We start from the raw sequence: 24449 nt of genomic DNA, 5'->3' as shown, positions 1-24449 counted from the left end.
AAATTGGAGTTTGGTGTGCTCTCAATCGAAGGAGGATTTATGGACCTATTTTTTTTAATGGTACTCTTACTGCGCAAAGGTATAGAGAAGAAATTATCGCTCCTTTTGTTAACCAGCTGGAAGAAAACGAAATTACAAACTTTTACTTTCAACAAGATGGCGCAAGGGCACATACGGCAGGCGAGACGATGAATATGTTGAGGGAAGTTTTCCAAAATCGACTAATAAGTCTCAATGCTGAACATGAATTTCCACCGAGGTCATGTGATATTACGCCGTGTGATTTCTTTTTGTGGCCTTACCTTAAAAACACTATTTTTGAACTGCCTATTCCTAATTTCCTAAACATTTGTATCGAGATGCATTTCCAAATAGAAGAATTCCACGACCGCAGTTGTTCAGTATTGTCCATCAGAGATTTGGTGAGTTTGACTCTTTTAAGACAAGGCGCTTTGATGTCGGTCGCCCACGACGAACTCGAACTCATGGGGCTGAAGTTCGTGTTTTGGATGTGGTTGATAATAATCCTGATATAAGCGTCAGGTTAATTGCATCGCAGGAAAATATTCCCAAAAGCTCAGTCCATGAAATTTCGCAGGAACAACTGCTGCATCCATTCTACTATCAAAAGGTCCAAGCCCTACTCCCTAGAGATCCGATTGCATGACTGAATTTTTGCAGGACAATTATAAATCTCCATGATGGCAACAGAAATTTCATCAATTCAATTCTTTTCATGGATGATGCTGGATTCGGGCATGATGGTGTAATAAATCTACATAATAAACATTATTGGCGTGACGAGAATCCTCATTTAGTGGTGGAACGTGGGTTCCAGAATAAATTTTCTGTGAATGTACGGGCTGGCATCGTGGAAGATCATTTAGTTGGGCCACATTTCTTTCCTCAAAGGCTTGGTGGTGAGGTTTACCTACACTTTCTACAAAATGATCTGCCAGTTTTGTTGGAAAACGTTCCTATTGGAGTGCGACGTGCAATGTGGCTATTGCATGTCAGTGCACCGCCTCATTACAGTTTAACGGTGAGAGAGCATCTCAATGAAATTTTCCCTGAGAGGTGGATAGGGTGTGGTGGATTCATAGAGTGGGCTGCCAGATCGCTCGACTTGAACCCGATCGACTTTTTCCTTTGGGGCTATGTTAAGTCACTGGTATACAGAAGGCCTGTGAATAACGTGGAAGAGCTGAGGCAACGAATTATTTACAGTTTTGCAATAATAGGAGCAAAACAGGGCATATTTTTCAGGGTTCGTCGCAACTTTTTGAGAAGAATGAATTTGTGTGTCGAAATGGAAGGACAACTTTTCGAGAACTTATTATAAGAGCATAGACTAAATAAAAATGTTACTTAATAATGTTAGCGAATAAATTTTGTATTGATGAGTTGAAACTGTAAATATCAGTTTAAAACAGCGTTAACACATGAAAATGTTTGAAGTCGTTTTTCTCAGAAACGGTTCATTTTATCGTATCGCAACAAGAGATACTTTTTTAAATAATTTTTGATACTCTTTAACATGTTCAAATTTATAAAGCGGTGAAAACAAAAAAGTTGTGGGCCATAGATCGAAGATTAAGGTCAGGTTAGGCCGTTTGGCACTGGGGTATTTGCATCATATTTGGAACATAAATCTACAAGGGCACTAGTAATACATAGGAAAGACTTGGAAAAAATCAAATCACCAATAAAAAAGTTATCTAACAAAACTAAAAAAAATTTTTTTTGACACCCTGTATCTCCGTTAATATTGAGTTTTAGAAAAATTGTTATACGACTTTGTGACACTAATTTTTGTGAGGAACCACCTCCTGAAGTCTTGACGCATAATTTCTGGACACCCTGTATACCTCTGAGTATATAAAATAATAAGATTCCCCAAAGAAAAATACAGCCTCATTGAAGGGTAATGAATACAGGGTGGACCATCAGTAATACCTCGATCGCTAGGGACCAAACGGCAAAAGTTATAGAAACCTGTTTAGGTGGGTATGTGTAGGTTGATTACCGCTTCATTTTAAAAATATTTTGTAATATACAGGGTGTCCAGGAAATGCGTACCATATCAAAGGTTCAGCTATTTTCTGAACAGACCTGTACCTATAAAAAATATTTAATTACGTCGCACACTGGCATTTTTGAAGGTTTTTTTTTTCAAAATTGCAGAAGATGGCCAGATTTCAGCCGATCATCATACATTTTTTTCCAAAATACTCGTAAAGACTTCATACCCAAATCAAATTTATGACATCTCAGAACTTTATTAAGTACACTTTCTTCCACATTACATTACTTTTACTATTCTCTTACCCTTAATATTCAACGTTTACTTTCTGGAATAACGGAAATCGGTAACTTAACATCTTAAAATTCAATCAATATGACCCAAATCAAACGGATACCGTCTCAGATCTTCAGTAGACATACCTTCCCCTCAAAAAATTACCCCTACTACTCTCTGAAACCCAGTATGCGTCGTTGCAAAAAACATACCCACTGTCGCTATTAGCGTTTTGTATTATATGCTAATTATTAAATTGATGATTCAAAAGTAATAAGTTCTTTAGTTTTCATAAACAGTAAAATACTTACTTATACAAGTTTTGAAGAAATATGTTGTGTAAGTGAAAAAAATAATAGATTTTGCAATTAACAGTTGCTTTTCTACATTTGTAACTTTATCGACAAGTAAAATTTTTGTTTACAGAATATAATAATTTTTTTTTTCTTTGAGCGAAATTAGTTGATTAAGTGTAAAATAGAAAGCTATTCTTAAATGTGTACTAAAGATAGAAGATATAAATGTAGATTCAAAGTTTATTTTATTTCTGAGATGTGTAGCGAAATTATTTTTAAATTGTATAAAAGAAAAATGTTAAATATTTTTTGGCAGCTGAAGCGATTTTAAGAATACATTTAATGTGTACACCTTAAAATATTTCGACACTAGTAAAACATACCAAAATATACCACAAAAAGAATCGACTGTGTATATTTATGTTCTATTACGTTTCATACATAATTTTAATTTTATTCAGTTTATAATGGTGGTCAAAATCCGGCGTGGAAAGGTTTGTAAAACTGTAATCAAGCGGGACAGTTTATCGTATCGGTAGCGAGGGCGCTGCTTGCAAATTGTGGGTAACACAGTACGAGCACATATATGTGGTACGAGATTGTTACCGCGACATCTCTGGTTATCCATGTCGTTGTTCAATGGTGTAAGTGTCATATTGAAATCATTTGTTGATTGTGGTTGTATGTAAAACTTACATCTATTGTTTACTCGTCGAAATAATTACACAAATAATGTAACAAATGTTTTCATTTGAAAATATTTTCCACTATTTTCCTAATATACTCATGTAGATATACGAGTATGTATTGTATTACAGCATGAGTGTTCACTATTATTCGTATGGGAAATGCTAGGCTTTCTGGGTTGAACCGCATGTGAGAGTTTCGAGTCTTCTCAGATGCTGCTCAATCCAATAACTTTTCTCATTTTGTAAAATTTTGTATGAAGTGGAAACAGATAAATGTAAATATATCGCCACTGACATTCATCGAACGCTAATGAGGGCGCTGTTATTATAGTCTATGACCATCACCAAGATATTGAAGAACTATATTGTTATTTCACTATTAACAATAACTTCTCTATTTCTATTCACGGAAGAGAAATAATTTTTTTGTGAGCTGATATTTTTGAAGTTACGGTTTGACTTTACTTACTAGTTATACTTGTTTGGCATCCAGATTCGTTTCTATGTGCCAAAAAAGTCATGGACTGATAATGAGCCCTAGCTTTCATTCTTGATTGTGTTCTTACCTGAAAATAAAGAAATATCTACTGATTATTAAATCAACAAAAGAAGCAGCAATTAAAAAATAATTTCATAATATCCTCGTGTTGAGAATAAACATATTACATACAAGAGAAGCCAAGAGCAGAAGCCTGGGAGATATCTCGATTTAATGCAAAACTTTTAATATACCTAGGAGGCAACTAAGGCTAGAATTTTAATGGATCGCCCTTCCTATCGTACATTCGAATATAGAATGTCAAAAAGAAAAATTTGCATTAAAAAATTTTAATTTGACATTTACTGTCTGCACATTATTTGGTAAGGAATATTAACGTCACACATATGTCTGTACAGTTAAACAATGGTTGATAAAATATAGTTATTTATGTACCAAGGGAGATACAGGGATAATTATTATGCCCGTTATGCCCGCAAGCGACAGGTTGCTTGCGAGGGCCGTTTTACGCCTGGGGAAATCAAGTCGCCTAAGGGCATAATCATCCTAGTATCTCCCGTGGTGCATACAACGTCTTATTTTTTATTTAGACATCTGATTTTATATTTAATTTAAATTTAATAATTAAATTTAAATGAGAATGAAAACATTTTTTCAATATATAAACGATGTTGATTTTGATAGTTTAATGTTTGATTTTGAGGAGACATATTGAAAAAGTATATTTTTTTAAATAACCATAACTTTTTCGATAATTGAGTTATCGGGACGTTTTTTTCAAAATGTTTGTTTTTAAATGTACTTTTTGAAAAACAAATGGATTAAAATTATTTGGACCTATCTTCACTGTTTTTTTTTTCAATTTTCGAAAAAAAAACGAAAATTTCTCGATGATTACCATTTTTGAAATAATTTTTTTTTTATAAAAAACTGACATTCTTCAGAAATCCTCATAATTTTTCAGTCTAGCTTATTTCGCATTATTGGACGAACAGTTATTTGTTTCGGAATGAATAGGGGCATTATAAATACATATGTCGCTAGTTTTCATTTCTCAAGAGGAAAAGAGCGCTTTAAAAACTAATTATGGTCGTTCTTATTCTATGCAGCGATTGATGACAATTTCAAAAAGTCAAAAGAGGATGCTTTCAAAATGATTTATTTGAGTTCAAATGCGTTGCATGTCTTTTTTAAAGCCTACGGTTCGTCCAAAAATGGACAAATGACAACATATTTTTTTCATTTTATTTGTTTTTTTGACAACAAATAAAAAAAAATCATTCAAAACTATCTTATATTTTTTTCTTAACTTTTAAAAAAAAAACGAAATATATATATATATATATTCAATTTTGGGATTCTATATACATTTTCAAAATGGTGTTATGTGAAATAAGCTAAATTTGAAAAAAAATTTCAGTCAATAAAAAAATAGAAAACGAAAAATCACCACTCTGAAAAAATTTGAGGATTTATAAAAAATGTCAGTTTTTTATACAAAAAAATTTCGGTTTTTATTTCGAAAATTGAAAAAAACAGTGAAGATAGGTCCAGATAGTTTTGATCTATTTTTGTTCCAAAAAGCACATTTAAAAATAAAAATTTTTGGAAAAAAACGTCCCGATAACTCAATTTTTGAAAAAGTTATGGTTATTTCTTAAAAAAAGCTATTTTTTCAAAAATTCATATCTTTTGAGTTGGGTGAAAAAATTTGAAAAAATTGGCAGAGGCTTTCAATGGGGTAGAAAACAATAAAAAAGTTTCAGCCAAATCGAAAGGGGTCAGGGTTAAAAGTGGTCGATTTCGCTCCAAAAGTTTTGAGACTTGAACAAACAGAAATTCAATGACAGCTGTTAGTGAAACTATATTAATGGGATATTTCCAAGAACTGGTGTGTATTGCTTTTTATCACTTTAAAGAAATATTTATAATTTTTGATAATTTATATTTTTTATATATCTTTTAGTCAGAATCATTCAGCCCTAACACATTGTCGACAAAGTATTCAATGTTGAAGACTACATTATTAGTGCGCAGAAAAGTAAATATTGGAGAATATCATCAATTAGAGGCTTATTTGAAGCGAAAGGATATATTCCAAAAAATCTATGATAGAAGATATTTTGAAATTTATTAGAGAAGCATCAAGTCATACATATCTTTTGGAAAAAGTAATATACGAAATAATTGGCTATATTATTGCATGTGCTTAATAGGTTTTTGTTTTTGTGGGTTGTTCTAGTAATGGAGAATTAAGAAGAGATGAGTTGGTAAAGTTCTCGATAGATGATATAGATGACAAAGGAATCATTATTGTAGTAAAAACTAACGATACAAAAATTGGAGTACCAAAACCTTTTACTATTGTGGAAGAAAATGAAAAGCACGCTCTCCAATTGTATCGACAGTATACAGGGATGACCAGAAGTACGGAATAAAATTCATATCTTTTGAACGAGTTAATTTTTTTTAAGAAGCCGCTACACGTTAACTGATTTTGATTTTTTCCCATCTTTCGGTTATATAATAATTAATTTTTTTCCAACCCCCCAACTCCCAGCTACACCTACTTCTTTTGTTCAAATGACAGGAGGGGGCTCGTTGTAAAGCTTATAGAAAACCGAATCCAGCCATACCAAAAACAAGTTTTATTTTTATAAAACAAAATTTTTTTCTCATTTAGAAATTGAAACAACTAGATAATTTACAAAAATAAACTCAATGTTGCAAATGCTGAAAATGTCCTCCATTCACTATTTGGCATTCTCCAAGACGATAGTAAAAGCTGTCCACAGCATTCTGAATGACTTCAGCTGATAATTATGCATCTCCGCCCTAATCTTTTTCTTTAAATTCTCAATATTATCCGGTCTGTCCTGGTAAACTCTTTCTTTCAAATATCCCCAAAGAAAATAATCCAGGGGTGTTATGTCGGGGGATCTTGGCGGCCATTCAACTGTACTCCGTCTACCATTCCAGCGATTTGTAAATATTTCATCTAAGAATCTTCGAACATCAATACCAAAATGTATGGAAAATCACAGCTAGAGCAGGTATCAGGTCAAATGTTAGGAAATCCAGGTAACGTTAACTTTTTGTGGATGCTGCGTATGCGATTCGCATGTCCAGTGTGAATTTTCCTATCCAAAAGCGATAGTTGTGCCTGTTAACCACTCCATTTAAATAAAACGTAGCTTCATCCGAAAAAAGTACGTCTCGTTGAAAACCATTATTGTCGTCACAGCGTCTCATCATTTCCTCACAAAATTGTAAATGCCTATCATAATCGTCTTCCAAAAGCTCTTGGACAAGACATACCTTATAGGGGTGGTATTTCTCTTGTTTCAGAAACATTCGTATTGCAGTTCGAGAAGCATCGTGATTGCGGGCCAATGAAACAGTTGAAGTATGAGGATTTTCAACAAGTTCTAATGCAATGTCTGTACTGAACCGTGTTCCTCAAATTTGTAAAATATTTTACTAACTCGTATTAAATAAATCGCGCACTTCAGCCTGACTTCTTATTTTGTCTCCACATCCAAACAATATCAAGGCTTCGATGCGTTGCCTTTCCGACAATACCGTAAATAACTTGATTTTACAATGAACAATTCAGTAAATAACTTGATTTTGACACAATAGTAACGTTTTGAACTCCAATTTACAACTAAAGCGAAAAATTAACCAGAAAGCCTGGCAAGTAAGTGGTGCCAAAAAAACGCAACGTAAAAAATATATCTTTTTTTGCGTTAGCAGTGGTAGGTACAGTTTCAAATTCTTTATTTTATTCTCTGCAAATTCATGGAAGATAACACTGAAGATAATTAAATTTTATTTCATTGGTTAAGTCGGTGTTTTATACAATCCTAAAAATCTTGCTATTGAAAAAATAAAACTTGTTTATTTGGTATGGCTGGATTCGGTTTTCTATAAGCTTTTCAACGAGCCCCCTCATGCCTTATGTTTCCATTTGAAAAAAAGTAGGGGTAGCTGGGGGTTACGGGGTTGAAGAAAAATTAATTATTATATAACCGAAAGATGGGAAAAAATCAAAATCAGTTAACGTGTTCCGGCGTTTAAAAAAAAATTAACTCATCCAAAAGATATGAATTTTATTCCGTACTTCTGGCCATCCCTGTATATCTTTGCGACCGAAGGAAAAAAAGAATGGCGTTTTTTTCTGACATATCGGCATGGTCGATGTACTGTGCAACCAGTAGGCAAAAATACCTTCGGTAGTATACTGTCCAGGATTGCAAAATATCTTGGCTACGCAAATGATAAAATGTACACAGGTCATTGTTTGCATCGTACATCGGCAACTCTTCTCGTAGATACAGGTGCAGATATGATAGCATTGAAAAGACATGGAAAACGGAAGAGTGATACTGTAGCATCAGGATATGTAGAAGATAACATAACGTCCAAGAACTAAATATCTCGTTCAATAGCAGGAGTCGAAAGAACTAGTGGTGGCAATTTTTCTAAATTTATTGTGAGGGAAAAGGAACAACATTTTTTCGATGGCAAAGAAAATTTAGGTAGTTTTTCTGGTGTTACTGTTAAAGGTTTCTTCTCAAATTGTCCTTTCGTTTTTAAAGACGATTGTAAATGGTTTTTGTTATTAATTTAAAGCAAATTATTGTTAATTATCAGATATTAATGTTAATAAAATTTGAACTTTAATTTGTTTAATTCATTTATACAAGGCACATTTACTATTCTACCCCTGCAGAAAAGAAGAATACAAAATAGGGTCACAATGCGTTATATATTGGGTGTACTGATAGAGGACGACACCACTGAAAAAGGTCGCGAAATATCTGCCAATGCTAAATGTCATTCAAGTTTAAATTACTCTTCAGGTCATAACAAAAAATAAGTTAAGAATATATAAAAAATAGAACATTTCTATGAGTGGTACTGATATTGTGTATAAACAGTTGGTGATGATAGCATTCAAAACTGAAAGTGCCTTGTGTGGCAAATTCTAGCTTTAATTATTCCTTTAAGTGAGATATTTATGTACTTATTAGGCAAATGGTATGATTCACGTAATAGTAAAACAGCCTCACTGCTAGTGCAGCTAATTGTGTTTTCTATGCTCACCATGAGTGTATTAAAAGTTATGCTAGGGCCACACATAGCGTTACATTCTCTGTACACATTAGAAACTAATATTTCGACCACACAGAACGTTATGCTAGCTGCGATTGCTATGCTAGACGTGTATTAAAAACAATCGCAATTATTTTATGCTAGAACTACACAGAGCTATGTTCGTTAAAAATAACCATACATAATATAGTAGTTGTGTTTGCTGTTGATATTCGCAACATGTATTAAACATTACTGTCATTGTTTTATGCTGTGACTACAGATAGCGTTATATTAGCTATGTCCGCTAAGCAGGAACCACAATTACGACAATACCAACATTGGGCTGCCTGTGGTTATTATGAGTATTAAAAATTATGCAAGTTAGACGACCATGGTTTATGGCAACTTTATGGTTGCTATGCTCGCTATGTGTATTAAAAATAACCATCAGTGATTTATGTTAGAGTCACTAGACTATGTGCACTATACACATTAAAAAGAAGCAATATTACGATCACGCAAAGTGTATGAAAAACTATTTATTAATTGTTTTAAATGTATGTGACCATACAGAATGCGTACTATAAGATACATACGCTACGCTACATGCGCGATAATACAAGCAGTTTTGTTTTCGGTTATATTTTTAAAACGCCTCTGTCGCTGGTGACGAGCATTGTCCGTGATATATTATTTTTACTTGAATGTGGTACCACATAGAAAGAAATTTATTAAAAATAATTATTACGGCAGAATTGGAGTATTTATTCAGGAGATAATGAAAAATTTATATGTGGAATTAAAAAACAATATTTTATTTTTGTTGGATAACCTTGAAAACAGGAGGCTGCTTTGCGCGACAAATCGTAGATGACACTTTATGGGAATTTAAAACTTCTAACAGAATAGACTATTAAAAAATATAGTTTAATTGGTCCAACAATATTCCAAAAATTCTAAATAAAGGTTGAGGAGACTCTACATCTTCATACCAAACATACGCAGTCTATAGAATCTGTAGAGAAGACCAGTGATTAATTTTTTCAAAAAGTGCAGACGTTTACAATCATATTTCTTTTACAATTAATTAAAATAAGTAAACATGGAGATGAGTAACACCAAAAAACTACTGGTTGCGCTTATTACTGGACAAAAATAAAAACAGATTTTAAAATTCAAAACTAAAATGCCGGATATGAGTACGATACAGTTTTAGATGAGATCATTCAACTAAAAATAATAGAATTCTTTGTTTACTAAAATTTTGTAGATTAGTGATACTTCCTGGTCAATTATCCTCATTCTTAAACTTTATCAGTTTCTCTACGCTGAACCGGTATAATGTGCTTCAGCCTTAACCTTAATAATCCAGCGTGTAATGCGCAGAGTTCAGTTTTCTTATAACAACAGGAAACTAAAGGAACGACTGTCCAGTCAGTTTACAGAAGTATGGTTTCGTAAATTATGCTAGTGCGTGCTGATTTACTGCGGTCTTCTGGCCTCCTACGATCAATTAAGTGAAGCAGTATAAACCAGAGAGAAGAAGAACATATGCTGAATCAAACAAACTGATGTATAAATTGCCGTTTGCAAGGGACTAACTGCTAGTTTAACAAATGAAAACAAACATTTATAATTTTTTCAGAAATGTTCTTACTTCCTTTTTGAATAAAGCAGTATGGCGCTGTAATAGGTGATAGTAGTAAATCAGTCAACAGACTTACAATTAGATATTACTATTTATTATATTTTAACTACAGAGTTACCCTGACCATTATTTTAATTAGAATTGGCAAATACAAAACTTCCAGATAATTTTCAAAATTTTTAATCGCGTTTAAGAAATGTGCTCTAAACTTATAATGTTTTACATAGATTTTCACCACCAAGGACAACGATGACAAAATTCAATACTTATGTATGTTTTAAGCCAGGAAAATTGATTAATTTCAAATATTTTGCATTTTCACCACCAAGAACGGCGGTGACCACAGTTTTAACACTAAGGCGATTAGTCCAAGCATTCTGTCACGGATTAATGTTAAATTTGCAGAAATTATTACCTGGACAAAAAAAATATGACCGTATAGAAAATTAAATTTTAAATTGAGTTTCTTGTTCTTTAAACTCGATCCAATATGGCGAACATGGTTAAAAAAAATCGCAAAGTTGAAAAAAACGGTTTTTCTAAAATAACTAAAAAAATATAGCACGGATTGAAAAATTTTAAATGAGAAAGTTGTAGGTTTTAAAAAGATCTATCGACTGATTTTTTGAAAGTATCGATTGCTTTGTTACTTTTCGAGATATATCGAAAAAACCGTTAAAAATCTTCTCTTTTCTCTTCTTCTATAACTCGTTTACATTTACGTGCCCATATTTGCTATTTACTGCAAGCATAGCCCGCGGCAAGCCAAAAAAGTACATTTTTGAAAAATTTAAAAATATTAATTATTTTTCGAGATATATCGATTTTTTGAAAAAAAGGCGCTCTCGAAAATTGGCTAGATCTTCTCAGCGGATAGCCCTACAGTAACGATTTTCGGTTTATTTTCTTCGTAAAGAGTTATATTATCATGCTGTTAAAAAATGTTGACGATTTTATTAATTTTAAGGATCAAAAAATGACTTTGAATAAGTTGCACTTTTTTGGGTATGTTTTTTTCAAATTACTATTTCAATTTTTATTTTATGAAAATGACTTTTAAAGAAAGAAAACTAAACATTTACGGGTCTATTTTGCTTCTAAGGCGAAAATGCTATAATATTCGTGTTTAGCTACCCCAGATTAAGTACAAAAAAATAATAAAAATTGAAATAGTTATTTGAAAAAAACATACCCAAAAAAAGTGCAACTTTTTCAGTCATTTTTTGATCCTTAAAATTAATAAAATCGTCAACATTTTTTAACAGCATGATAATATAACTCTTTACGAAGAAAATAAACCGAAAATCGTTACTGTAGGGCTATCCGCTGAGAAGATCTAGCCAATTTTCGAGAGCGCCTTTTTTTCAAAAAATCGATATATCTCGAAAAATAATTAATATTTTTAAATTTTTCAAAAATGTACTTTTTTGGCTTGCCGCGGGCTATGCTTGCAGTAAATAGCAAATATGGGCACGTAAATGTAAACGAGTTATAGAAGAAGAGAAAAGAGAAGATTTTTAACGGTTTTTTCGATATATCTCGAAAAGTAACAAAGCAATCGATACTTTCAAAAAATCAGTCGATAGATCTTTTTAAAACCTACAACTTTCTCATTTAAAATTTTTCAATCCGTGCTATATTCTTTTTGTTATTTTAGAAAAACCGTTTTTTCAACTTTGCGATTTTTTTAACCATGTTCGCCTTATTGGATCGAGTTTAAAGAACAAGAAACTCAATTTAAAATTGAATTTTCTATACGGTCATATTTTTTTTGTCCAGGTAATAATTTCAGTAAGCATTTCTCCATAATGCTTGGACTAGATGTTTCGCATTGTATTAGTTATGTCCTGTCCAAATTTGACAGATGCAGCGCTCTCGGTTTCGAAAATTCTATACCTATGTATGTTTTCAGCCAAGAAAATTGAATAAATCCAAATATTTCGAGTTGTCACCACCAAGAACGGCGGTGACAACATTAACATTAAGGCGATGTTTCGCATTGTATTGCTGTGCCCTGACCAAGTTTGGTTAGTGCAGCTTTCTCGGTTTCGAAAAGACAATACCTACAGGGTGTCTTTTCTGAAAATATGTTAGTTTATCATGTTTTAAGAGCCTCCTCAGAAAATCACCTCAAAAAAATTTTTTAGAGGTCGCTCAAGAATTTTATAAATTTCCAAAATCGTCAAAAATTGAATTTTGTTTTTTTTATTTTTTTCTCATTATTTTATCATTATCTAGGTTGAAAAAAATCTCGATTCTGAAAATTTCAAATCGATATTTTAATTTCTAAAGATCACTCATAATTATTTTAATTTTAAAAGTAGTGTACCTAAAATGTTTTCGAGCGACCTCTAAAAATAAATATCAACGAACTAATATTTATTTCTATTCAATTTGATGAATAGAAATAAATCACGAGACACTCAAAAATTTCTCGAGGCAAAATTTACTACCTCACTGAGAATCAAATATTTATAATTTTTTCACTTTTAAAAATTTAAGTGCCTCGTGATTTATTGCTATTCTTTCTTGATCAAATTCAATAAAAAAATTATAGTTCGTTAATATTTATTTTTAGAAATCGCTCGAAAACATTTTAAGTACACTACTTTGAAAGTTAAAATAATTATGAGTGACCTTTAGAAATTAAAATATGGATTTGATATTTTCAGAATCCAGATTTTTTCAACCTAGAAAATGATAAAATAACGATAAAAAAATAAAAAAGAATTTAATATATGACGATTTTGGAAATTTTTAAAAATCTTGAGTTACCTCTAAAAAATTTGTTTGAGCTGATTTTTTGAGGGGGTTTTTAAAACGTGATAAACTAACATATTTTCACAAGAGACACGAAAAAAATATTCGTTTTTTTTGGGCCACCCTAACTAAAATATATTTATGTTTTCAGCCACGAAAATTGAATTATTCCAAATATTTTGAATTTTCACCACCAAGAACGGCGGTGACAACATTTTTAACATAAGTGCGATGTTTCACATGGTATTAGCTATGTCCTTTCCAAATTTGGTTAGTGCAGCTCTCTGGGTTTCGAAAATTCAATACCTATATTATGTTTTCAGCCACGGAAATTGAATAATTTCAAATATTTCAAATTTTCACCACCAAGAACGGCGGTGACAACATTTTTAACAGTAAGGCGATGTTTCGCAGGTAATATTAGATAGTTATAGAATAAAATATGTATCTGGAATGGTAAGTATTTCTTGGAAAAGTCGTTTCAATTCTATAAGTTTTTTTAAAACAAAAAATAAAATATTTTATAAGTATTTATTTACTTTATATTTTTAGTATGATGATATCCCGAGGTTGAATTATTTTAAATTCTTAACAATCTATTACTATATCTATTTTTTCTTGGAACATTTTTTTATCAGTATAATAATATAAGATAATCAGAATAAATTAAAAACAAAATTTATATATCTTAGTAAAAACATTTATTGATGAAACATTATTCAATGAACAGTATGGAGAAATAATATTAAACACTCTTATACAATTTCATAGCAAAAGAATGCAAACAGTGTTCAAAGATAACTACTACAGGAACATTGAGGTTAATAGCCAATATCAATAAGTAATTTATCAGTCACTGCCACATGGATTTGTACTGATATATGAATGTAAGTAAATGCTATCGTGGCAATGTATTATAATTTACGATGTGTAAATAGAAGAAATGCCATTTTTTTATTTAACATTGCATTTGTCATTGTCTATAGGCTGCAACCTTTCATATAGGTATGTATTGACGTAAGTACAACACAGTAAGAAAAAAATTTCTCAAGAATCGTCATTACATTTAAAACCGCATTATATTCGTAAAGATGTTTTTAATGTTTTGTTAATCTCCTGTGTTAATTATTTAGCCAAATCTTAGGAAATGCTATAATTTTTATTTTTTTTATCGAAATAGAAAATTGAAAACGCTACCAACTTTGTTTTTTAGTTCTTGCCCTTTTTATGAAAATTATTAAATGAGGCACATCGAAAAGTATGCTCTCTAGGCCATTACTAGTTTTTTAAACAACTTAATTTTTCTAAAATATTTTACTGTAGAAATTTTCCTTTGTGCTCCTAACAAATTTTGGCCAAGATAGTTTACATTTTATGTATACAGGGTGTTCTTTCCGTCAGGAAACTTCGGGAGGTGATTCAACGGATTAAAATATTAGCAGTATGTAGTAAAAAAAATTTTCGAATTGTCAATTGTCTGCAAGTTATAGCTTGTCAGTTATTTTTTATATTTTTTTATTTAAATAACTTTGTTGATTCAAGTTTGATTAGTTTGTCATTTGGCACACCCACTAAGAAGATGAAGTTCTATTGGACCAGTCAGAGAAAAGTTTCATTATGCACCGTTAGAGGGCACTACCTGGAACTCAAAGTTTGTGTTTAATAACTTTTTTTCTCTTGCCGGACATCAGAGAAATTTAAACATTATTGAAAAGAAAAATAACATCAGAAAAAATTATGTACCCTTAGTCGATAAATGTAACCGTTTAGCAGGAAATCCCTATTAAAGTGTTATTAAACATGAAATTATTAATAATTCTTTCTGCAATTAATCATGATGCCATGCTATATACCATCTCTAAAAAAAAAATTGAACTTTGACAAGCTGTAATTTGCAAACTATTAACAATCCGAAAAAAAATTTCTTTACATAATGCTATTATTTAAATCCGTAGAATCACCTCCCGGAGTTTCCTGACGGACTTTCAGAATACCCTGTATACAGGGTGGGCCATTAGTGTGAGAGTAAAATAACTCCCCTGTTATTCGCAATACAGAAAAAGGGTTTATATAAAAGTTGTACAGAATCAAAAAACCTAAAGGACAAAATATTTGTATATTTTTAAACATATGGATTTCTGAGAAAATTCTATATATGGCAATATAAACAGTTTAATATTTTAGTGCGGGGTTCTCAAGTTATGTAGAAAATTCTTCGAATTTTAGAAACAACATGACGTCGAAGAAGTTGTATTAACTTTCAACTACTGACACTTGGATCAGAAATATTTGACAGAGTTGTAGACAAATGTTAGTCAAAGACTTCTATTTTAGCTAATATCGATATTTTATACAGGGCATGTTTTATAATACAATCATTTTTAGAAAGTTCAACTTGATTTTCTAAAATTTTTCAAATACAACACCTTGTATTTTATTATTCTATTTTATTCACATATCAGTCCACTTCAACTTTTATTAAGTATGTTCTACACCTAAAGTTGTTAGTTTTTAATATACATATAGCAACTTTTCTTGAAAAAACTAATTTTTATTATTTTCGGTCGCACGAAATGGCTTTGGAAAAAACTGTCACATTGTGTCAACTTGTCAGTTCATAATTTATCATTCCGTTTTGAGTTAATTTTATTAGTTAATATTTGTTAGTTGGCATTCTATAAAATAATAAAAATTAAGTTTTTCAGAAATGTTGCTATATCTTAAAAACTAACAATTTTAGATAGAACATGCTTAATAAAAGTTGAAGTGGACCGATATGTGAATAAAATAGAACAAAATACAGAAAAATTTTAGAAAATCAAATTTAAACTTTCTAAAAATGATCATGTTATAAAAAATGCCCTGTATAAAATATCGATATTAGCTAATATAGGAGCCTTTGTCTAATATTTGCCTATAACTCTGTCTAATTATTTTGTTCGAGGTCGTTTTTTCCAAAATTCGAATAATTTTCTATATAACTTGACAACCCCACAATAAAATAATAAACTGTTTAATTGCCGTATACAGAATTTCCTCGGAAATCCATGTTAAAAAATATACAGGGTGTTTCACTTTAAAATGTAATATTTGGCGTGTCCCGTTTTTACTCATCGCTCTGCATGTTTCAAATTAATTTTGTAGTTTAGGTTTCTTGATTCACTACAACTTTTATATAACTCTTTTTCTGTGTTATGAATAACAAGGGAGTTATTTTACTTTCTCGCACTAATGGGTATGTACATGCCATCTTGGCCAATCTTCCAAAGTCTTTCTGTAATCCATTTTGCCCTTTAATTGTTGTTCTACATTAATATAATGCAATCAATCAAATTAGACAATCACAACATTCACTATCACATATTCTGAGGTAAAGTCATATTACAAGTATCATTAAGTACAAATGATCTTTAGTACAATTCTTGAATAATTAAAACTACCTAACACATGTTCTTCTTTCTTCTTGATTCCAAATCGAATGCTACTTGAGTAATGTATGTTGTTGTCGAACCTCGTGATAATATTTTATAACAATTAGAGACAAGTTTCTCCATGACGGCATGTTCAAGAAACGCTTCTAAGACCTTCACTTGTTTATCTGTTGGCGATTGGTCGTCATATTTTCCTAACAATGCTATAGTGAAAATATCGACACCATTGCTGTCACTGCTAGAACAGTCCCATCCTCTTCCTTCATATATTCGATTATCCCCCGCCAAGACAAAGTTATATGGGATGTTTGTACCGTTCAGTCTTTTAACTTGGTCGTTTTGAAGGTTCCTAAGTCCCTTCAAACATTCCGATTCGCTCCGACATTCAGTAGTGTTTGTTGGAAGCAGTAGGATTCGTTGAACAGGTAGCTGAAGCTGATGGGTATCCTTACACCTCGTTCGGATCAGCCATTCTGTTTGAGGCACTAGAGTGAAGCTATTTGGAACGGGATCCTTTCCTTCCACGATTAAAAGGTAAATCGAAGCAGACACCCCTATCATGATGACCAAAACCAACATCACCATCAAGAACTTTTCACAATAGTTCGTACGGAACGTCGACGTCGTGTCGATGAGTTGCGTTCTCTCTTCTTCGATGCCATCACTAACGCGTCTTGAAAAACTCATCACCGACACAATGATAAAACTACCGAATCACAAGTTATTCAAATTCCTTGTACCGTATGGGTTCTGACAGATGTTTGTGAACTAATTAACTCAATGATAAGGATATGATAATTCAGAGACCACGTGGTCTCGCTAGGCGAACGTGTACGTTGTACCCAAGGTTTCCGTTTCTTTTACTACGTTACTATTTGCTTTGTAATGAAATAGTCACAGTAGGAGGTCGATAATAGTCCAGTCAGCCACACATGAATAATGTTTTTTTACCCGTTTTTCTTCAATATTTCGGTTGGTCGCACTCTGTAAAGAAAGTGGAAGGGATCATTTTTGTTTAAAAAAAAAATCTACAAGACATTTTCTTATTGCAAAAGTTGCTATCAATTTTTTAAAAAGTAATTGAGCTCTTTGATATTTTCGGAAAATACTCATGAATTCGTGTGTAATAAATTCCCGAAAACTGCTGTTGGGCAAGTTACGTATCTTTTAACACTATTTCAAAATTCGCTCACAGAATTTAAAAAAGGCTGTTAATAGCAATTACTTGGGCAACAACTCATCTGCCCTATAATGGGCTTGGGCAGTTTATTATACAGGGTGATTGACAAATGGTGACCAAAAATGACGCTTCTATCTTCTATATTCATTGGTGAATTTTAAGGGGAGTATTTCCTATAACGTTTTTATCCAGAACGCTTCGTTAAAAAGATACAGGGTGTTAAACTTCATAAAATATTTTTAATTAATTTAAATAATTTAAAAACTAGTAAGTGAAATAATTTGAAATTGGGCACATGTATTTGTCCAAAATCTAGGGGCTTTTCCTAAAATTTCCATGCTCCAGTGGCGGAGATACAGGGTATCGGTGGCATATTTTTCTAAATAAAATAGTATGCCACTGCTTTACGGTAACAATCATGATATTTTCGGATTCGTCTTTCAATTTTCTACAAAGTACTACTTTCTTATGTTTTTCGAAAACTGAAAACACTTTTACTTAAATTACATGACAAACACTAATCATTCGGTTATTTATTCGAATAAAGAAATTAATAACATAAGTCATCATTTTAATGATTTTATTTGAGTAAATGCTCAAAAAATACTCATATTTCCACGAACACAGGCCCCGCATCTTTTAGTAACGAAAATGTAATTTGTTCGCAATTTATTGTTGCTTGAATCTGATGAAAAGCAATATTTATTCTTCTAACTGCTCAGAATGTCAAAGTTGCTATGGCAGCCCACTATGTAATTTTAAAAAGTATTATATTCGAATATCGAAGTATCTTCTCAGTTCGTTTTTTTAAGTTTTACTCGAAAATCAGGCTTTTTTCGAAAAACATAAGAGAGTGGTAATAAATTGAGATGAATCCCAAAATATCATGGTTGTTACCGTAAAGCAGTGCCATACTATTTTATTTCAAAAAATATGCCACCGATACACTGTATCTCCGCCACTGGAGCATGTAAATTTTAGGAAAAGTCCTCAGATTTTGGACAATGTTTACATAAATACATGTGCCCAATTTCAAATTATTTCACTTATTAGTTTTTAAATTATTTAAAAAAATTAAAAATATTTTTTGAAGTTTAACACCCTGTATATTTTTAACGTAGCGTCCTAGATAAAAACTTTATAGGAAACGCTCCCCTTAAAATTTACCAAAGAATAGGAGGTTTCATTTTTGGTCACCATTTGTGAATCACCCTGTATAGGAATTTAGAGAAGTTTCATAAGGTTTCATTAATTTGTAGAAAATTGACAGCAACTTTAAGAAATATTTTTCCCGAATTTTCCAATAAAAAAATTAGAACAACGCCGTTTTGTACTTAGTGTATTGTTCTATAACATATTTACAGCCGATTTGTAACAAATGTTTTAGGAAAATTATGGAAAATTCTACACCTTCTGAACCTCTGGACTATAAGTAAAGAGCATGCAAATATACATGGCAATCAGTAGTAGAGATCGTCATTATCGTTACAAAATTTGAAAGTAGCAACATAGAATTCATACCTGCTTAGGGAAAGTCATATTTTTTTTAGTTTTTTGGAATTTATTTTAAATTTTCTTATTCGTTCATTTATTTCCTTTCAATTTTTCGTTCATTTCGTTCATAGCACAAACAAGTTATACTCGTTCATTAAAAGAAATTTCAACTGATCAGTAAAAAGTGTAAGTACTTTCCTTCTATATACAGGGATGGCCAGAAGTACGGAATAATATTGAGTTAATTTTTTTTAAAACGTCAAAACACGTTAATTGATTTTGATTTTTTCCCATCTTTCGGTTATATAATAATTAATTTTTCTTCAACCCCCTAACCCACAGCTACCCCTACTTTTTTTTTCAAATGGAAACATAAGGCATGAGGAGGCTCGTTGAAAAGCTTATAGAAAACCGAATCCAGCCATACCAAATAAACTAGTTTTATTTTTTTCGATACAGTATTTGAAAGGTTTGTTCAAATTCTCTAATATATTTTTTTAAATTATACTCTTGGCTGGCATTCCAGGACCGGTCTTAAAAAATGTAATTACAAAAGTGGAAAAATAGGCGTTAAAAGTTTGTTACATTTTTGCTGAATTTATAATTAATCAATTTTAACTAAAACTGAAAATTCAGCATTTAGTGTAACGACTAAAAGTAAACAATTAACTGCAAAAAGTTCTTGCTCCAATTATATTAATTAATTATTCTCAGGATCAGTGTATTTTGTTATAGAAATTTATTAAATTGAACAAAAATTCGTGCTTATTTTAAATTTTCTCATACGTTTTCAAATTTTCAAAATATTATATGTACAATAATGAAAAACTATAAATGAAAATCGAAAAACAAAAACTACACAAACTAGACAAATTCAGAAATATACGAAAATAGTTTACTAATAACTACAAGTGCCAGAAAATATTAGAATGTACTGAAATTTTCTCATGGACTTTTTCTTTAATTTTTATTGTCATTAATTTCTTCCCTTTTATGTTACACAAAGTCTCAGCGTTTTTGGAAAAAATCATTATAACCCGTACATTTGACTGGCCATTTGCATGTGTCAAAGAACACCTACTAGTCCATTTTATTAAGGTTAGGGAATATGAACGAAAATTTCCTAAGGTCGTATTCCACATTACCCAATGTTTGAATTACTTTCTAATTATCTACGAGAAAATTACATATTTCAGAATTACCCACTGTTGTAATCTTATTAGAACCAATATTTTGATCATCTGGAAGTCAATAATCATTTGGACTGGCTTCGTTAACTGATTATTATTTTACGAATGCAAATACTTCACGGACGCAATTATTTCACATCCGTTTTTATTTCATGGACATTGTAATAACCAACATAGCTAATATTTTCAGAACTCTGTCCGAGGTTTTCTTTCTTTTCGCATTCTTCTCTGCTTTTGGATTTGCTAGATAAAGTACCTAATTATAATATAAAGGATACCTAAATAAATTCAAAATTAACCTACGTTATACTAAGAACCAAAATAAGACATTTACTTTGAATGTACAGGCTTGGATCTAGAAAGTTACAAATTATAAATTTTGTACTTCAGTTTTAAAAACTGTTTAATTAAAAAAAACATGTATTAAAGCAGCTTAAGATAACATTTTTCAACAATTAGACATTAAGGGCAGATCCACTGTTACTAACCTTGTCCAAAAAACTCAGTTTATTAGTGAGAAACTTGACAAGATGAAACAAGTCGATGTTATCTATACCGATTTCACTAAAGTTTTTGACAGACTCGACCACGACCTGTTGCTGTCCAAACTAGATGGGTTTGGTGTGTCCGAATCACTTTTGCAACTTTTTGAATCGTATTTACAAAATAGGTATCAGTTTGTTCAGCATCGTGGTTTCAAATCGCACAAGGTTCAGCAAATATCTGGTGTGCCTTAAGGATCTATACTCGGACCCTTACTCTTTGTTCTTTTTGTAAACGACATCGTGGTTGATTTACAAGTACACCATTTAATGTATGCAGATGACCTTAAGCTATTTTGCGAAATAAACACCATTGCCCACTGTTATATGTTACAGAATGCGCTTAATGTCATTAGTCTGTGTTGTCTAAATAATAATTTAATGCTAAATGCCTCCAAGTGTACATTGGATAATATAATATTGCATAGACCCGATTACATAAAGGACCTTGGAATTACATTTGACCCTACATTATCTTTTACAAAACATATATTGCGTCATCTGCTTTCAAGATTATGGGGTTCATAATAAAGAATTCCAAAGGCTTTATCAGCACTTCTACACTACGATTGCTCTACACTACCTTTATTCGTTCTAAATTAGAATATGCATCAATAGTCTGGAACCCAATTTATGTTAATCAAATTGCAATTTTGGAAAGAGTACAGCGTAGGTTTATGAAGTCAGCTGTGTACTTGTACATATCCCCCTCAGGGTTTTCCGCATGATCTATTACTTGAGCGTTTCAATATTCATGTCCTTGCTAAAAGAAGTTTTCAAGTAATGTTTTTGTATAAAGTTCTACATAACATTTTGGACTGTCCAGGCGTTTTAAGTAATATTAATATCAAAGTACCACGACTATCAGCTAGAAGTAATGTTTTTAGTCTATCCGCAGCACGTAGTAACATCCTAGTAGCATCCTAGTCACCATTGTATCAAACTGGTTCCAAGTACAGTGAGATAGAAAATAATGTCGATCATTTTTGTTGTTTGACTAATGACATAAAAAATGCTTTACTTATCAAGTCATATCTGTCTTTTATAGTTTGTTGCCTTTTTATTCTGTTCTTTATATTTGTGTTATTGGTAAGTTTGTACTATTTTTATTATTTTTTCTCTATTTTTTCATAGGTATTTATTTTGCCTCTTTTAACTTTTTTAATATTTTATTACTAGACAAATAAATAAATAAATAAATAAATAAATAAATAATTCTGCAGAAACATAGAAAAGGTGTGTTATTTTTCAAAAATAATAAGGTATTTGGAAAAGTAAAGTGAAATATACCAAAGAGTGTTAATTTTTTGGCATCGAGGGGATGTTTTGTTTATGAAAAAAGGAATGCACACACTGACGTTCAGTTTTAAACCTCACTGTAGAATTGTTGAAGGAAAACAAATATTATCATCAAAATTAGTAACGGAATAATACAGCAGTTAACTTTGATCAAGGAGTCCCCTTGAATTCGACGAGATAATTACATGCGTGATAAAAAAATTGTATTTCATTATTCCAGACATTTTAAATATGCGTGATAAAAAAATACGTACCAAGAAGTTTCGCAATCCATCTGAATAAATATGATGCCATAATACACGTGTGATTAAAATGAAGATAATAGGAGTCCGTGAATGTATTTGACAACCTCCTTTCGTTATACTTGAGAGGAGTTTCTTGATAGCAGTATTATCTTATTAGTATATCATAGTATTAATTTAATATATTATGCATTGTTAGTGGAGGCTTGATCACCTACGTCACTATAAATGTAATCTGTAATTTTTACGTAAGTAATTAAAAAATAATAATGCCACCACTGAAGAAACGATTCTAAAAATTATTATCGACGCAACACAATACAAGTACAACAACGATATTGCGATAAATCTTAAGTGACTGTTCTTGAAACTAGAGCGATTTCTAAAAGGGTTTCCAATGATGGTTAGTGGAAAAAAGTTTTTTAATCAATTAAGTACATAATATAACAAAGCTGGATCGTTTACCAAACCGGTACCCAAATCTATCTGGTCCCACTATAGTAAATAGACTACATTGTATTTTAAAGAGGTAAGTGCATTTTACCGTAGAAGTGGAAGTTGCTATGGACAACGGAAGGTAGGTGAGGTAACTTACCTCCCTAGGGAAAAAGTGATTTCGAGTTATAAATTCATATTTTATGAACAAATAAATAGAAATATTTGAAGAACATTACGTTTTATTAATTGTTATGAATGAGTATTTATAGTAATTGTACTGTTATTATATTTAGTAACATTTATAAAATCTGATTTATTATTCCCCTCGCGATTACTAATTGTCACATTTTTCTCAAAAGGATTTCACCGCTCCATTTCAGTCATCGGAGGCTCAATATTATCTGACTGATCCATTAAAACAGCATGATGCGAGATATTTCACTTTTGTTAGTCAAACTGTCAGCAACATAACTTTTTGCAATTGTGGCTGATTTCCACCCACCATGTCTCTTGATTGTTAATAAATCATTATTATTTATAATTATTAGCCAGTAACGTTGCCGATGTTCTTCGGAATGAACGGCTTGTATATGTTTCAGGATGTTCTAGTTTTAAAAACTGTGCAATCTTATTAGGAATCATAGAAAGGGTATGCTTGCTGACTGTTTGGTTGTAACATCTACCTGCTTGATAGCGCATAAGAAAGCGTATTTTCACCCGCTGAATCCGCATCTAGTCAGAATTCCCGGATCAGTTCATGTTTTGACACTAACATCAATAAATAATAAACCTCTAGCAAGCGGTTTTCGAGACGTCAAATAGACTTGAGTTGGGATATGATTTCCTCAAATATGTCTAAACTTATGCAAACTGTACCGACTCTTATCTTCGGTCTACTATTGACGATGTTCTTCAGTGTCATGGATTTTCGACTGGTAAATATTAGAAAATCGACAGAATTTTAAATTATTATTGTAGTAATATTTCGTTAATGAGACGAATAGGGGGATACGGAAACAAGCTTACGGGGATGATGATCTGGGTCGTACGCAATGTCAATTGAAGAAGATCCTCGAATAGGAAAGCCTTCCACTTCAACTGATGACTCCCACGTTCAAAAGTCAAACATCAGTCAGACAAATCGCCCATTGACTCTCAGAGAAATTGCAGAAAAGGTAGCATCTCAAAATTGGGTCATGCCTTGAAACTTTATCTGAAAAATTGAACGTCGAATTACATTATCGTGTGGACGTTTGTCAGCAACTACTTGAACAATCCAAAGACGAAATATTCATTCAAAGGATCATAAAAGATTTGAATTTAACAGTTCCTTTTTAAATTG

At 31.6% G+C, this 24449-nt stretch overlaps 2 protein-coding genes across 4 annotated transcripts in view; both read right to left on the bottom strand.

Moving 5' to 3' along the window:
• LOC108911494 (hepatic leukemia factor) overlaps positions 1-24449 on the bottom strand; it is a 303997-nt gene that overhangs the window by 260789 nt on the left and 18759 nt on the right. The window lies entirely within an intron of this gene.
• LOC108911495 (peptidoglycan-recognition protein LF-like) lies at positions 16562-17436 on the bottom strand. Its single transcript, XM_018716450.2, has one exon. The coding sequence runs from the start codon at positions 17407-17409 to the stop codon at positions 16732-16734; it is 678 nt and encodes a 225-aa protein (XP_018571966.1). The 5' UTR covers positions 17410-17436; the 3' UTR covers positions 16562-16731.

Source organism: Anoplophora glabripennis, unplaced genomic scaffold, assembly GCF_000390285.2.
Source record: "Anoplophora glabripennis isolate ALB-LARVAE unplaced genomic scaffold, Agla_2.0 scaffold450, whole genome shotgun sequence".
Taxonomy (NCBI): Eukaryota; Metazoa; Arthropoda; class Insecta; order Coleoptera; family Cerambycidae; genus Anoplophora; species Anoplophora glabripennis.
Note: the sequence above shows the minus strand (reverse complement) of the source record. Positions and strands in the feature narration are given on the sequence as shown.